The 16543-nt window shown below is 36.1% G+C and overlaps 1 protein-coding gene across 1 annotated transcript in view; it reads left to right on the top strand.

Annotated features, from left to right (window-relative positions):
* Positions 1–16543, top strand: part of ABCA12 (ATP binding cassette subfamily A member 12) — a 246533-nt gene that overhangs the window by 206586 nt on the left and 23404 nt on the right. Inside the window, exons 41-46 of the mRNA XM_043993356.1 lie at positions 5485–5539; positions 5940–6117; positions 8767–8882; positions 10233–10392; positions 12934–13187; positions 13939–14143. Of these exons, the coding sequence (XP_043849291.1) occupies positions 5485–5539; positions 5940–6117; positions 8767–8882; positions 10233–10392; positions 12934–13187; positions 13939–14143 (968 nt within the window). The remainder of the gene's footprint in view (positions 1–5484; positions 5540–5939; positions 6118–8766; positions 8883–10232; positions 10393–12933; positions 13188–13938; positions 14144–16543) is intronic.

Below are 16543 nucleotides of genomic sequence, written 5' to 3' on the forward strand. Positions count from 1 at the left end.
ATCTGTAAAATGAGCTGGAGAAGGTAATGGCAAACCACTCCAGTATCCTTGCCAAGAAACATTCCCCCCCCCCCAAAAAAAGGAGTCACAATGAGTTGGACATGACTGAACCAAGTATATAAATGGAAGGGAGATGCAAAAAGCCTGTAAAGACAAAAAGCTGAAGTCAGATTGTGAAGGGTTTTAAATGTATTTTAGCTGAGAGACAGTAGGGAGTTTCTAGATGTTCTTGAGAAAGGTAAAGACATAGACCTTTGATTTTTTTAATAACATTATTTTTGCAGCTCCACAGAGAATGTATTAGAAAGAGATATAAAAAAATGGATATAAAACTCCAATTAGGAATTTGTATTAATGATTTTTTCTTTTTGCTAAGAATTATCCATATTATTCTCAAATTACTTAAAAATATAAATAATTGCAAATATATCTCTGCATTTAGAATAAAGATATGGGGCATTTAACTGAGTTTACTAGTCACTAGTTTCATGAGGTGCCCCATCATTTTCAAAGTAGGATTGAAAGAGACTAATTTATTTTACCAATGCAATTACTGCTCATCCAACCATTTTTTCTTCTTCTCTGGATTCTCTCTGATTACTTTCCTTTACCCATCCTAGGATTTAGACGGAAGAGAAACTGAGGGTAACAGTTATTTGTCAACATTGGATTTTTAAAGGAATAAATAGTTTGAGCAGGAAGAAAAGATAAAATATATTCAGAAATGTAAATATCCATCTTCTTTCCCCTGAATTCCAGTACTGGGTTCTGACTAGGGTATACCAAATTAATAGTGGCAGTTGTTAGAAGCAGTCTACGGAATCAAATGCTTATTCTAACATCCCACTCTTCAGGAGCCTTTTGCTCTGGGAAAATGGTATTTTTCCCACCTGAGTTAGCTCTTTCCTAGCAGGAGAAACCATGGAGAAAATTATGTTGATTGATAGTCCTTTGATCTAGAACATCAATAAAGGGCATAGTCAAAAGTGGTAAATTAAATTAAATGGGAACCAAAGTTAGATGGGCTTGACATAACCTGTTTGAAACAAAATTGAACAGTTGACTTTCAGGAGGATGTCATACTTAGAGAAAAAGCCACTTGTTGCTCCAACAAATAATGACAGGATATACAAGAACCTCAGAAATGACGAGATAAAAATCCAGCAGGCAGGCCTACAAGCCTGTGAATGAGAGACTGACCTTGATTTTGATATTGGGACAAGGCCTTTAACTGAAGCACATACTGGAAATCATCTTCTTATCAAAACCTTTTATCCTACACTGAGAAAATATCAATAATTCTAGATTTAAACATGCAAATTTCTGCATTGTGCATTGTATGGGTTGGGGGATTAATACTGAAGAAAAAAATCGGGTTTTCATCCCCTCCAATAACATTATTTTTGGATTGTTTAAAAAACCACACTTCTACAGGTTTGCAACATTTTAGTTTCCTTTTTTACATAAAAAGAAAATTAGACTTCATTCAGAGTTGAAAATCTGTTAGCTGTCCTTAATGTATTTCTATTGTTTCATAATCTACAGAGAGCCTACTATGGTAATATTAATAGCTTTAAAAATCTAACTAATTATATTTTCCTTTTCCATAATGTACTTGTTCTTAACTCATCTTTATTATATTCTGTATGAACTGGGAATCTCATTTAGTCTGAAAAAATTGATTTTCTTTGAATTCTCTAGTGTTAATAAAAATACTTTAATTAGCTTTTCTTAGCCATGTCAATACCTATTATATAGATGTGGTTCCCTCTAGTGGTTAATTTGACATAAAAATTCTTTTGTTTCCTTCGTTGCTAAAGAGACTTGATGAAAACTTGACTGTGTTACTGAATACCAAACAATTAAGGTTTTCCTAAACAATGCTTACAGATTGCCTGCTATCTTTTTATGTCTTTTATCTGGTCACTAATTAGTTTGCTCTTTGGAGATATTAATAGGACCATTATAACTTCAGTTTATAAATTGCAAAACAATAAAACTATGCCAAGGACAAAGAGACTTCTCTCTTTTGCATACAAGCAAACCATTCTCAGGTGATTAGGGAATGTTACCCCTTTTGCAAGTCATTGGAAAAAATGTCTTTTTATGACTAAAAACTAGAAAGCATTGTTTTTTATTGGCTATAGGATGGGCCTTGGATTTCAAAGCTTCATAAGGCCTGACTGTGAGAAATACTAACAGGGTAACAATGATGAGCAGTAATTTCATTTCTCAGTGTCCTAGTTAACTTTCTTAACACTCACTGTAAAAAAATAAAATAAAAACAAAAATAAAAAACAGGCAAACAAAAAAAAAACCCACTACTCACTGTATATGATAGATGAGTTAAGGATTTGCACTTGTGGGAAGATTCCCTCACATGTGGTGTTTTGTGGTTTTCTTTTTTGTCCACAGGCTTGGATCAAAAAACCAAAATATACCAGAAAAAGGGGGATGGGGGAAAATTAAAATGTTACATATCTATTATCCCTGGAAATCTGAGGTCCATTTTTTTTTTCAGAGAAAATTTTCTTAAGAGGGTAAAAAAAATCAGTGGTCCCTAGAGTGAGAAGCATCTCAAATAAACATTTACAGACATTTCTTAGGTGGCAGATAATTCATCCCATTCCTAAGAAATATTCTGAATGAGCAACAAACAATTGGACATTTCAGACTTGCAAATGATCTTTCTCATTGAAATGAGCCTAAATACAAATTTGGAGAATTATCTTGGTTTAATTGCATTAGAAAAATTGTTAGTAAAGTAAATAATAGTATTAACTGATATTTATATCATATTTTTGGGAAGGATATAGCACTTAATATAGGTGATCATTTCAAATGATTTTGTGAGGTAGATGTTGTTATCACCACTGCACAGATGGCCAAATGAATTTTCCCATGGTCACAGAGCTAGGAAGTTTTAAAGGGAGGATTAAATCCAAGTTTTCCTGGATTGATCATTAAGAGATATCATGAAACTGCACTATACTATGGTATCTCTCAATGACAAATCCCTCTTGGGAAATATGAAATATTTAATATTATAAAATATTAGTATTTACACTTAAGTCCAAAGGAAAAAAATAAAAATTCCACTTCTCTCTATATTCATTCAGTAGTGGGACTGGACTTAAAAATATAATTTAAGTCAAGTAAGCACTGAGCCCACCAAGCCACCCAAAATGCATGGACAATGAATGAAAAAGAAACCCCCAGAGTAATGAAAAGGATCTAAATGTATGTCAGATTCCTTTAAAAAAAATGGAGATGGAATGTCATGACAATTTTGCCAAACCATAGATTGCATGAAGGAGTATATGTAATAAGGCAGATATGTAATAATGTATAATAATTAACTGATTAAATAATTTAAAAAAATTTACAAAGAATTAATATGGAATAATATGGAAAGGTGGGTTGGGTCCAGTTTCTGAAGGTCTTCAGATGCCCAAAGAGGACTTTATATTTGATTGGAAAGGTCAGAGGAAATGCCTGAAGTTTATGGAGAGCAGGAGGGACACGGTTTGACCTCTACTGTAAAAGAATCTTTCTGGCACTTGTATAAAGGATGATTTAGAGAGGGATCATAACATCATATGAATTTGGATTTGGAAGAGACCTTATAGGTCATTCAGTTCAGTCCCCTCCTTTTATAGATGAAGAAACTCAGGCCCAGTGATATTAAGTCACTTGTCATGGATCAGAGAGCTAGAAAGTGTCTGAGACAGAATTTGAAACCAAGTTTTCTTAACTCCAAGTACAGTGCTCCAATCACTACACAATAATGCCTTAAAAGTGGGGAGCCTGGAGGCAGGACAGGAGACTAACTAGGCAACTAGTGCAATAGTCCAGGCAAGAAGTAATGAAGTCCTGAACTAGGTAGTAACTGAGTGAGCAAAGATAAAAGGATCTATGTAAGAAATGTGGAGGCAGAAACAGTAACATTTGGCAACTGAGTTTGTGGGGTGAGGGGGAAGTTTGGGGTTAAGGATGACGTTGAGGTGATGAAACTGAATGCCTGGAAGGATGATGATCCCTTGACAATAATAAAAAGTTCAGAAGAGGGTTGGTTTTGAAGAAAAAAAAAACAAGGAGTTCTATTTTGAACATATTGAGTATGATTTGCCTATGGGATTTTCATTTTGAAATGTCTACTATAAAGTTGGCAATGTAAAACTGAAGCTCAGGAGGGAGACTAGGGTTGGCTCTATATAGATGTGGTACTCATCTGCATAGAGAGAACTCATGGGAGCTGATGAAATCACCAGGTAAAAGAATATTTATGGAGAGAAGAAAGCCCAGGGCAGAACTTTGGGGGATGCCTGCAGTAAGGAGGCATAATGTGGATGATTATAGGTAGGAAAAAAGTCAAGAGAGAGAAGGGTCCCAAAATCAAAAGAGAAGGGAGGGTCCAGGGTAAGTGGGTGATTGATAAAAACAGTGCTACAGGGAAAGCTAGGTGGTGAAGTGGGTAAAGCACCGGCCCTGGATTCAGGAGGACCTGAGTTCAAATGTGGCCTCAGACACTTGATACTTATTAGTTGTCTGTCCCTGGGCAAGTCACTTAACCCTCATTGCCCCGCAAGGAAAAATAAAACAAAACAAAAAACAATGCTACAGGGAGATTGAAGAGTGAAAAGATTGAGAAATGACCTTTGGATTTGCCCAGTAAGAAACCACTGGGAACTTTGAAGATAGCAGTGTCAGGTTTAGCGCAGCCATTATAGGGAATATAGCTGGTTAGAGAAAAAACTGAGGAGTAAAAAAAATTGCCTTGCTAACTTGAGGACCCTGTTGAAATTAGGTAACCAATTTGTAGAGGACCCAGACAGAATGGGTTGAATGACTACCTCCAGCTCTGTTCACTATGTCAATAGGATTGGAGAAGGCAGATGGTGGGAACTTATGATTTGGCAGGTCAAAGAGAGTCAAGAGATTCAAGAGTATAGTGTAGTATACAGCTGAACTGATCGATTCAATTCAACAAACATTTATTAAACACTTACTGTGAAGGTAACTGGGTGGTACAATGGGTAGAGCACTTGGGATCAGGAAGACTCATCTTCCTGAGTTCAAATTTGGCCTCAAACACTCACTAGGCAAGTCACATAACCCTATTTGCCTCAGTTTCCTCATCTGTAAGATGAGCTGGAGAAGGAAATGGCAAACCACTCCAGTATCTTTGCCAAGAAAACCCCAAATGGGGTCATGAAGGGTCAGACACTACTGAAACAACTGAACAGTACAAGAAATGTACCAGGCACTGGGCTAAATGCTGGGGATACAGAGACAATCCTATGGATCAATCCTATTGCTTATGGAAAATCATTTTTCCTACCAAACAGGATCATAAAATAAAAGAGGGTCAAATTTAAGCTGTTCATATAAGAAAATATGATGTTACTTCTTAATCACTGAGGAATGGACATGTCAGCATCATGTGACATCTATTGATGATCATCACTGTTTTCTTCTTTTAAGGTATTGTTATGTATAGCCACCCATACCCAGGTGTACAAGACCAAGAGCAAGCCACGTAAGTTGGACCATTTGTCGCTGTCTTCCTTTGTTGTAATAGATATCTAATAGAAGAGCAAGTTCTATCCTTTGAACTTATTGCCAATATCGTCCTCGAATGCCTCTTTCGGTTTATTATTAAGGACTCGTTCTATTCTTGAGAAGAATGTGTCCTTTGCATACGTCTTCTACCCCAAGTCAACAAGAGATGCTCTTTAGTCACCTTTATTCTAGGATTGTGACAGGTTCAGGTAACAGATATTATCTTGACTACCTCGTTTGTATTTTCGTGTGTGTTTTAGCTAAGGAAGCTGTTTTCTTCATCGTTTTAGGTATGAATCTTTTTTTTTCTTTTTGTAAGGGAATGAGTTTCCCAAACTGATCCTTGTTCCCTTCTTCCCATCTTCTTCTTGACATAGGATTAGCAGCTTAATTGATATTTTGGTGGCTCTCTCCATCCTGATGGGCTACTCTGTCACCACAGCCAGCTTTGTTACCTATGTTGTCAGGGAGCATCAGACCAAAGCTAAACAACTCCAGCACATCTCAGGCATAGGTGTGACATGCTACTGGATCACAAACTTCATTTATGACATGGTAAGTGGCTCATTCAGAGTCAAAGCAGACATATCAAGAGGGAGCTGGGGGAGCATCATTGGTTGATTCTGATTTTAAGACTCATCTTTCTGGTTCATTAAAATTATGGCCATAGGGGCAGCTAGGTGGCATAGTGGATAGAGCACTGGCCCTGGAGTCAGGAGTACCTGAGTTCAAATCCGGCCTCAGACACTTAACACTTACTAGCTGTGTGACCCTGGGCAAGTCACTTAACCCCAATTGCCTCACTAAAAAAAAAAAATTATGGCCATAAACTCATGTGCTCTTTTGGTATCTGCATAGCACTGAAAGAACTAGATCTGGAGTTCCTAATCTGAGATCCATGAACTCACGCATACATACATATATAACATATATTTGAATAAATATATATATATATATAGGATAAATGAATGGATTAGATATACACAGAGAGAATGGACAGATTAATTGATAGTTGGGCAGAAAAATATATAACATATATAGACAGAGAAAGAGAGATATAAGGATGGACAGATTGATAAATGGACAAAAAATATAGGTAGATATATAATGTGTGTCCATATAGACATATATATGTGTGTGTGTGTGTGTGTGTATGTATGTGTATATATATGGAGAGAGAGAGAGAGAGAGAGAGAGAGAGAGAGAGAGAGAGAGAGGGAGAGAGAGAGAGAGAGAGAAATGATAGGTAGGTTGGTAGGAAAATAGGTAGATAGATAGATAGATAACTACATTTGAATTTGATTGGTTTCCTTTGTAACCTTATATATTACATATTATGCATTTAAAAGCAATATTCTGAGATGAGGCCCACAGGTTTCACTAGACTGCCAATGGTGTCCAGGATACAAAAAAAAAATGTAAGAACCCCTGAGCTAGAGTAAGGACCTGAAAAACAATATGATAGAGTGGATAGCACACTGGACTCAGAGTTCAAAAGACCTGTCCTCCAAACCCCTTTCAGACATTTAACAGCTGTATGACTGTGGGCAAATCATTTAACTTCTCTGGGTCTCCATTGTTTCATCTGTAAAATGAAAGAATTTGAAACAGATGACCTCTCTTTAGTTCAGTTCCAACATTAAATTATTTTTCTTTTTCTTTTTTTTTCTTTTTCTTTTTTTTTTTTTTGTGGGGCAATGAGGGTTAAATGACTTGCCCAGGGTCACACAGCTGGTGTCAATTGTCTGAGGTCAGATTTGAACTTAGGTTCTCCTGAATCCAGGGCTGGTGCTTTGTCCAGTGGGTCATCTAACTGCCCTCTAACCTCAAATTAAAGAAATGTCCTAAGTGGTCTGCATAAAAAGAGTCAAATGAAAAAGAGAATTTACCCTCTTCAAATAATCATTTGACCCAACCCTCTTATTTTACCAAGGAAACTAAGATCAATATGGAACTGAAAATAGGTCTCTTTATTTACTCCTTGCCTGGATAGAGACAAAGAAATTGCCATTAGAATATATTGCCTAATTAATGGAGCAGTGTAATTTAAATTTGCTTTGATAATATATCATCAAGGAAAATCCAAGATATAGCTCATATTTGATTATGATTTCAAATGTAGTAGGGGCAGGAAGGATGCATCTTCACTAGTAGCAAAAAAAATGGTCCTGAATGTAAGAGGTATTCTTGACTCTAACCACAGACGTTGTTGGCTGGAAGTCTGGGAAGTGCCTGTGTTTGCCTGATGATCATAATGAGATTGGGTGGGCAGCTCACTGTAAAGATCATCGGCTTGAAGTGCTTGAGAGTAATTAAGTGCATATCCATTTTGTAAATGTGCCCAGTGGGGTTTGAAATGTGTACATTTTATAAGTCAAAACTAAAAGAATGGTGATGGCTTCTTTAGCCTTGATACTATCTTTAATATGTGATAATTATTAAGAACATTTAAACCATAGGCACCTGTACAAGTCTACTTATAACTTATAGATTTGACCATCATCACTTCTGTCCTCATTCTCATTCAGAAGACCTCTCCCCCAAATTAAATTGCAGCCTCCTCCAATGGTGTGCTTCTTGCTGAGAAAATGCTGAGTCTTTCTTTATATATACTTGTGATTCTGAGAAAATTTGGGCCTCAGTCTCTTGCTGTTTTGTCATGGAATGCCTCACTCTGACAGCTAGAAATTGTCAAGCAACCATCCGAAAGAACGCCAATGTTCAAAATGAAATCAATATTTTGAAGACTGAATCTAATACCAAGACAGTCAACTGTCTTATCTTTCTCAGTGAACTCCTGTCATCAAATAATGTCAGGTCCCCAAATTTAGAGGCAGGACTATCAGGGACTACTTGCAGAGTTTACAAAGTTAAAGACTAACTTTACCTAATATTGGAAGATAGAGATTCTAAAGTGGAGGCAATATACATGGAACAAAACTGAAATATATATATATATGTATTATGAAATATATGCACATATATGTATATGTATATGTATATGTATATGTATATGTATATGTATATGTATATGTATATGTATATGTGTCTGCATACACATATACACACACTTGTTTGAGACCAAAAAAGTTCATTTCTTTGCAGGTCAACTTGTTATATTCTACATTCTTAGGCTATATAGGATATTGAAATTTAAAAAATCTTTTCCATATATTATATAGCATGTTTTACATCTTCCCACAGGTTTTCTATCTGGTGCCTGTTGCAATGTCAATTGGAGTTATTGCAGCTTTCAAGTTGCCTGCTTTTTCCAGTGAAAATAATTTAGGAGCAGTATCTCTCCTCCTTCTGCTCTTTGGGTAAGTGTCCTTCCCACGATTGAAATAAGAATCTATAAAATGAATGGGAATGCTGAAAAGGATCAGAAATGAGACCTAAACCTCATTATTATTATCTGAATTTTAGGAAAAATGACTAAAGCTGTATGTTACCTTTATATACCTTGCTTAAGCCATGTTTTTTAAAATAATAAAACATTTTTATTTATAGTTATGCATTCCAAATTTTATCCCTCTTTCCCTTTTTTCCCCTTCCCCTTCCCTGAGGGGGTAAGCAATCAGATATAAGCCATGTTTTTAAAAACATGTTACAAGGACAAAATATTCCTTAAGATCCCTAAGGGAGCTGACATTATTACTTCCTTGACACAATCATTGAAAATAAGACAAAGTAGAATAGATGAAAATATAACCGTGTGTGCATTTATGTGTGTGGTACTTTTTATCATCTCTATATCATATTATAACTTGTAAACACATACATACACACACACACACACACACACACACACACACACACACACACTGAAATGATGCTGGGTTTTTTTTGTTGTTTGTTTTGAAGTTTGTTTGGAATCACCAAATCTTGACTAACTGCTCTTCCCATAAATTCACGGGTCTTTGGCAAGCAGCTATAGCTAATGGATGACCAATCTCTATTTTGCATTCTGTCATACTGTGGCAAAGGTTGTTCCAGTGTTCTTGCAAAAAAATGAGCTCCACAGTTTCTGAAAATATGAGATCTGTTCTATTACATTCCCCTGTAAACAACTCTGCATTTATGTGTATGTATATGTGTGTTAACATCTCAAAGTAACATAGCACCATATAGTACTTGTGCTTTTATGGGCTTTGATCTCTTGGTTATATATTGAATTGCTTGGGGAGAATATAACCACCACCACTAGAACCAAAAAGTACTCATTGTGAGTTAGAATGTGTTACCTTTATTATTTTCTATATTACTCTTGAATAAGGAACACCCTCCAGGATCAACCTGATATTAAATAAGATAGCAAGAGGATCACCCTGATCTTGTGAAATAGTAGTGTTTCTTTAAAATATAAACTTTTATGTCATTTAAGAAAAATATTAAACATTTTTTTATTCTTTTCCTATAGTAGGAATGGGTAGGACCCATGTATGAAACATGATGATCACCATATTGTACCATATAATTTTAATATCGGACAATTCAAGTTATTTGTAAAAGTTAACTATTAAGACATGATTTTTAAATTCTGTTTTATAATGTTTGTCTCTCTGGGATTGGGGAGAAGGGATATAGAATGATAGAAAAGGAAAATATATCAATAACAATTGAATTGATTAAAAGACACAATTTTAATTCTTGCTATTGCTGACCCACAGATATGCAACATTTTCTTGGATGTACTTGTTGGCTGGGGTGTTTCATGAGACAGGAATGGCCTTCATCACTTACGTTTGCATCAACTTGTTCTTTGGCATTAATTCAATTGTTTCACTGTCGGTGGTATATTTCCTTTCCAAGGAAAAGCCTAATGATCCGGTGAGATCCTTTATTAGTCTCTTAAATTTCAGTGAATATATCAAAAGGTTCAATGTTCACAAACCCATATTCAAAGAGTTCTTTACATTCTGAGACCTTGGGATAGGGAAGGAAATTGTTATTGAGGGAGTGCTGTTTTGGAAGAAGGACAAATTACAGTTTTTTGAAATGCCTTTTAAGGCTTCATTCTTGCCAGAACCATGGCTTTCTACACGGTGCCAATTTTGGTTTAAAAAATATTCATCAAACTGAACTATTTAACATCATTAAGAACAAGCAACCAACTGGACAGTCTACCTTAATTAAAATGTTTATTTTCCATCTATGAGAAGGTTGGACTAAATGGCCTTTGGCTCTATATCTATGATATGATATAAAGGTAACAAAAATATGCTGGTTAAAAAAATGAAACCCTAACATTAGCAAAAAATCTAAAGAGCAGGGATAATAATTTAAGAATAATAATTTGCACTTATATAATACTTTAAAAGCTTCCCCTATCATAACTCTACATCTAACTCTCTGCCCTACATACAATAGATGTTTAATAAATACTTCTTGATTGCTGGGTAGTAAACAAATGAATAACTTGACTTTACAAATAAAGAAACTGAGTCCCTGTGGTGAAACAATTGCTCAAGTGGTCACACAGTTAATTAGTGACAGAGGTTTAATGTTTGTTTAGTACTTTACCTATATTCCAATGAGCAGGAAGGAAATTCATGCACTGGAGATGGTTTTCTTAAACAATGAATGATTCAAAAATTAAATATTTTCTTCCCATCGAGATGTAGCATGTGCATCATCTCATACAATCACAGACTCACAGAATGGAAAAGGCCTCAGAGACATGAAATGAGCTGCCCACACATTTGCACACTTTTCTTTTTTTTTCTATTGAATAGAATTTTATTTTCCAAAATATATGTAAAAACAAATTTTAACATCAATTTTTTAAAACTTTGTGTTCCAACTTCTCTACCTCCCTCTACTCTCACCCCCCACCCACAAGAACTCAAGCAATTCAAAATAAGTTATACATGAGTAGTCATGGAAAACATTCCTACATTAGCTAGGTTGTGAGAGAAAACAGTCAAAAAACCCCAAAACTTCAGATTAAGGAATTGTCAAAGAGGAAAAAAAATGTTTTTTAATGTGTTTCCATCTGTTTTCAGATACTATCAGTTCTTTCTCTGTAGATGGGTTGCAATTTTCATAAATCCTTCAGGGTTATATTGGATCATTGCTTTGCTCAAAATAACCACATGCTTCCCAGCAGATCATCTTACACTATCATTTGCACACTTTTCATTGCACATTTACATTCCTCCTTTTCCCTGCCTCCCTGTGACCAAACAGGAATCATTCATTTTGAATGTTCTAAGCATTATAACCTTTCCTAATAGTAGGCAACTGCCACCATCTAATGTAATATGTATAGCAGCAGATGTGCTTTTAAAGGGAAGGGTCTTGAGTGAACATCCGTAATATTATCCTTCCTTCAGAAGTGCCTTTTTGTGTACCCTACACCAGACATAAACTTTTAGATTGATCCCAACTGCTAGACTCCATTCACTGTGACTAAAAACATAAAGCAACTTTAGGAATGTCTCAGACTCTTCCAAACATGACAGGACAAGTGCAGATTCTAAAGGTAGGGTCTAAACATTAAAATAATTTGGCTGTGAGATGTGAGCAGTTGGTAGTGTAACTGAATTTGTTTCCATCTTGGACTACTGTCTCAGAATAAAGAGGGAGAATAGTAATTATTATTTCATTAATTAGCTGTTTTAAGGATTTGTAGGTTCACCTGAGTGAGCACTCCTTCTTTTGATGCATTTAACTAACTCCTTTATAACCTAGGGAATAGGTTTTGAGAGTTACTGTGCCACAGTGGATACAGCACTGGGCCTGGAATCAGGAAAGCCTGAGTTAAAATCTGGCCTCAGACACTTACTAGCTGAGTGACCCTGGACAAGTCACTTAACCCTGTTTGTCTCAGTTTCCTCATCTGTAAAATGAACTAAAGAAGGAAATGGTAAACCACTCCAGACTCTCTGCCAAGAAAACTCCAAATGCAGTCAGAGAGTAAGACATGACTGAAAAATGACTGAACAACAATGACAAGGGTAAAAAATTTATCTTCCCATGACTAACCTGGTGATGAATTTTTCTGGAATTAACTGGACTGATCTTACAAAAGAAAAAAAAGGTACACAAGCCACTGTCAGACTCATACTTAAAACCTTTCCAGCTTGGTAAAACCTTGTGAGAGTTTGTGACTCACTGGCATGCTATCAAGAACCCAGGGTCTCCTCCAAGCCATTATGAGATATTGGAAGAAGGTATTAGTGAGGAATAAAAAATTATGTTGCAAAAGTGATCACTATTGGCATTATCTCAGAATCTCATAGAAATAGAGTAGTAAATGCTATTCTTACTTTCTCCTAAAAAATTCACCAGTAACAGGTTTTAGTGTTTACCACTCATTTTTTTCAGAAGTGGAAACCCAAATTCATTTGGTTATTTTTCTTCTTTCAGACTTTGGAACTTATCTCTGAAACCCTTAAACGGATTTTCCTGATTTTCCCACAATTCTGTTTTGGCTACGGTTTGATTGAACTCTCTCAACAACAGTCTGTTTTAGACTTCCTAAAAGCATATGGAGTGGAATATCCCAGTGAAACCTTTGAGATGAATAAATTAGGTGCAATGTTTGTAGCCTTGGTTGTGCAAGGCACTGTATTCTTTTTGTTACGACTCCTAATCAATGAATGGCTAATTAAAAAAATCAGGTAAAGTACCATGGAATAGATGATATTTAGAACCCAGGAGGGAACAAGAGGCAGAATGGATTGGGAGGGATCAATGTTCCAGTCTTTGTTCATGAGTTATTAGCTCAAAAAACTTTCAAAACTCCCTTGAGGGTGTGATTCTATGACCGAAAGAATAATTGTGTCAATACCCCAAACGGGGAAGTCAAAAGAAGGATCTTACTTGGGGTGGAGGGGAAATTAAGGAATAGAATAAGTTTAGTTTTAGGAATGACATACTTGAGATGTTGGTATCCCTTCTATCTGGGTTACATCCCAGATATTTACATTGAAAACAGGAAAATGATACTCACATTGGGGATAGGGAACATAGAGAAAGAATAAGTAAGATAATGTTTGATGTGATTAGCAGTTGTGCTATTTGGGCTGACAATAGAAATCCTAAAACCCTTCCTATGGATTGGTACTAGAATTAATGGTCCCAACAGTGATAAGCAAATATGTTTAAAAAGAGATAGTTATTATCACAGGTCCATTGGAATTACAAACATTTCATTACCATATCTCCCAGTAAATTTGCAGTAGAATCCAAGCACTCATTCTTATGGTTTTTAGATCACAAAATAAATAACAGATTTAAAAGGAAATGGCAATATTGCTCTTGATAATGTTCTTTTGAGGAAAAGAGACATCATTTAAAGGAAATCAGAAGTAGGTGTTGTCCTTTCAAAAGCTACCTTATTGACCCAAATTCATCATTGCCTCTGTTTAGAATCTTACTCAGAGATATGAATTCTTCATCTGTGCCAGATGACATAGAGGAAGATGAAGATGTCCGAGCAGAAAGGCTAAGAGTGGAATCTGGTGGAGCTGAATTCGACTTGGTACAACTTCAACGTCTCACAAAAACCTACCAACTTATTCACAAAAAGATCATAGCTGTAAACAATATAAGCATAGGCATACCAGCTGGAGAGGTAAGTTATTAATTCTCTCCCAGTAAGGGACAATGTTTTCATTTTCTTTTATTACCCTAATGGCAAAAGCAAAATTCACAACAGATGGCACAAAGATAGTAAAATTTGCTTTTGCCTCAATAGTTTTCTGGAGTTATCAACCACAAAATTACAATCCCTGATCAGTTACATAGTGCAGTTTAAAAGGCACTAGATGTAAAAACAGATGATCTGGGTTCAAATCCCTGCTCTGCTGCTTGCTGTGTGACTAAGCAAATAGCTTGACCTCTCTGGGCTTCTATTTCCTTTTGTGTAAACTGAGGGGTTTTAAATAAAAACAATGACCTTTTTTCTGTCATAGGATCCTTTGGCAGTGTGGTAAAGCCAATGAATCTCTTCTCAAAATAACAATTTTATATGCATATAATACATACATATAAATGCATAAAATAAAATATACAGGATTACAAAAGAAACCATTCATGTTGAAATACAGTTATCAAAATGTTGTTAAGGAGCAGCTAGGTAGCTCAGTGGATAAAGCACCGGTCTTGGATTCAAGAGGACCTGAGTTCAAATCCGGCCTCAGACACTTGACACTGACTAGCTGTGTGACCCTGGGCAAGTCACTTAACCCTCATTGCCCCACAAAACAAAAACAAAGAAACAAAATGTTTTTAAAAGTTAGCCCATTGATTAGATGATTTCTAATCCTCTAAATCAACAATTCTAAAGCTATGACCCTATGCTTATTGGTATTATCTGCATATTTTTGTGAATTATTTCCTTCACCAACCCAACTCATGGGATTCTGCCTCAGCTTATGATATTACTCCCTGTGCCAGATTTTCCATAACCAAACATATCTAGATACCCCCTTTTTTATCCTGTTCTACTTTCTTCTTGGAGGGACAGCAATTTAACAAAAATTTATTAAGTATCTCTTATGTATAGGGCATGAAAGTCTGGAATAGTGGATAGAACATGACCTTGGGAGACTGATTCACGACCTATCTTTACATTTAGCACCAGTCAAGTCATTTAATTTTCACTACCCCAAGCAATTGTCTAAAACTGTAAATTCCAGGAGTGTTGTGAATACATACTGCTAAAGGGAATTTTTATTCTATGTCAATTAGAATGACCAATAGGTTTATTGGGCCATGGGGTGGAGTTTCCCATATCAATTGAAACATAGGTAGGAAACACCCCCTCCCCCACTGTGCAAGGCATGGCCAAAATAAAGCAGGTTTAAGGGTGCCAGTTGAGAAATAGCAGACTAAGAAAAGACGGGAAAAGCCTGCAAAGACCTCTGAGTAATAATGGTAGGTTCTGGGATAAGTCATCACTGAAGAGCAATAGTAGGGAGAAGAGGGCAATCATACATCAAGTGCCATTTTGCACTATGAACTTAACGATCTTGTCTGATAGCACAGGGTGGTAAGAGTTGGTTGTGACTCTGCTCATCATCCAGGCATTTGGAATAACTGAACTAGAGATTATCTTCTGCCTTGGATTTATGATTCTCCAAAGCAAACAAAATGATCGGTTCAACATCAGAGTCTATTTCATTTTCAACTGCCAGTGGCAGGCGAAATCCTGGCCTGTCTTGACTATTAGATTAGGAGTCCATCAATGAAATTTATTGAACCCTCCTCTATACACCTGTTCTAAGTGCTGTGAGGGGATTGGGGCAGGGGGTGGGAGAGATCCTTGCTGTCAGTAGCCACCGAAGGACGCTGGGGTAAAAATCCTTGTTCCTTGGTTTCTTCCTCATTAATAAGACATTAGAACATAACTAAGATGTTTATAAAACATTGGGGGAACCTTAGAAATGGTTAGTGGAAAGTCATTCCTTATCCTGACAGTGTTATTGTTCAATCATTAATATGCTGGTAAGACAGCATGGAACGATCACTGCATTGCTGTGTGTGCTCTTTCTATCTCCACTGAAATAAGAGTATATTTTTAAAAGAAGGGTCTGAGTATTTCTGCTTACCTTCTTCTGTTATTTCCACTTAGATTTCCTTGTTGTAAACTAAGTGGGTTTGAAGTGAACACCTACATTTGTGGAATTTAGAGAACAGTCAGTCAGCATGCATTTATTAAACACTTATTATGTGGCATACATTATGCGAAGAAACAACTAGGTGGTAGAGTTTGATAGAGTGCTGGACCTGGTTTCAGGAAGACCTGAGTTCAAATCTTCCCTCACATACTGTGTGATCTTTGGCAAGTCACCTAAACCATTGTTGACCTCAATTTCCTCAACTATACAATGGGGACCAAAATATTCTGTTAAGCTCTTGACCCAGAGCCTGACATATATTAGAAACTAAATAAATGTTTGTTCCTTTTCTACCCACCCCAAACATTAGGGATACAAACAAATCCAATACTGGTTCTTGTCCTCATGGAACT

The sequence above is a fragment of the Dromiciops gliroides genome, chromosome 3 (genome assembly GCF_019393635.1).
Source record: "Dromiciops gliroides isolate mDroGli1 chromosome 3, mDroGli1.pri, whole genome shotgun sequence".
NCBI classification, from domain to species: domain Eukaryota; kingdom Metazoa; phylum Chordata; class Mammalia; order Microbiotheria; family Microbiotheriidae; genus Dromiciops; species Dromiciops gliroides.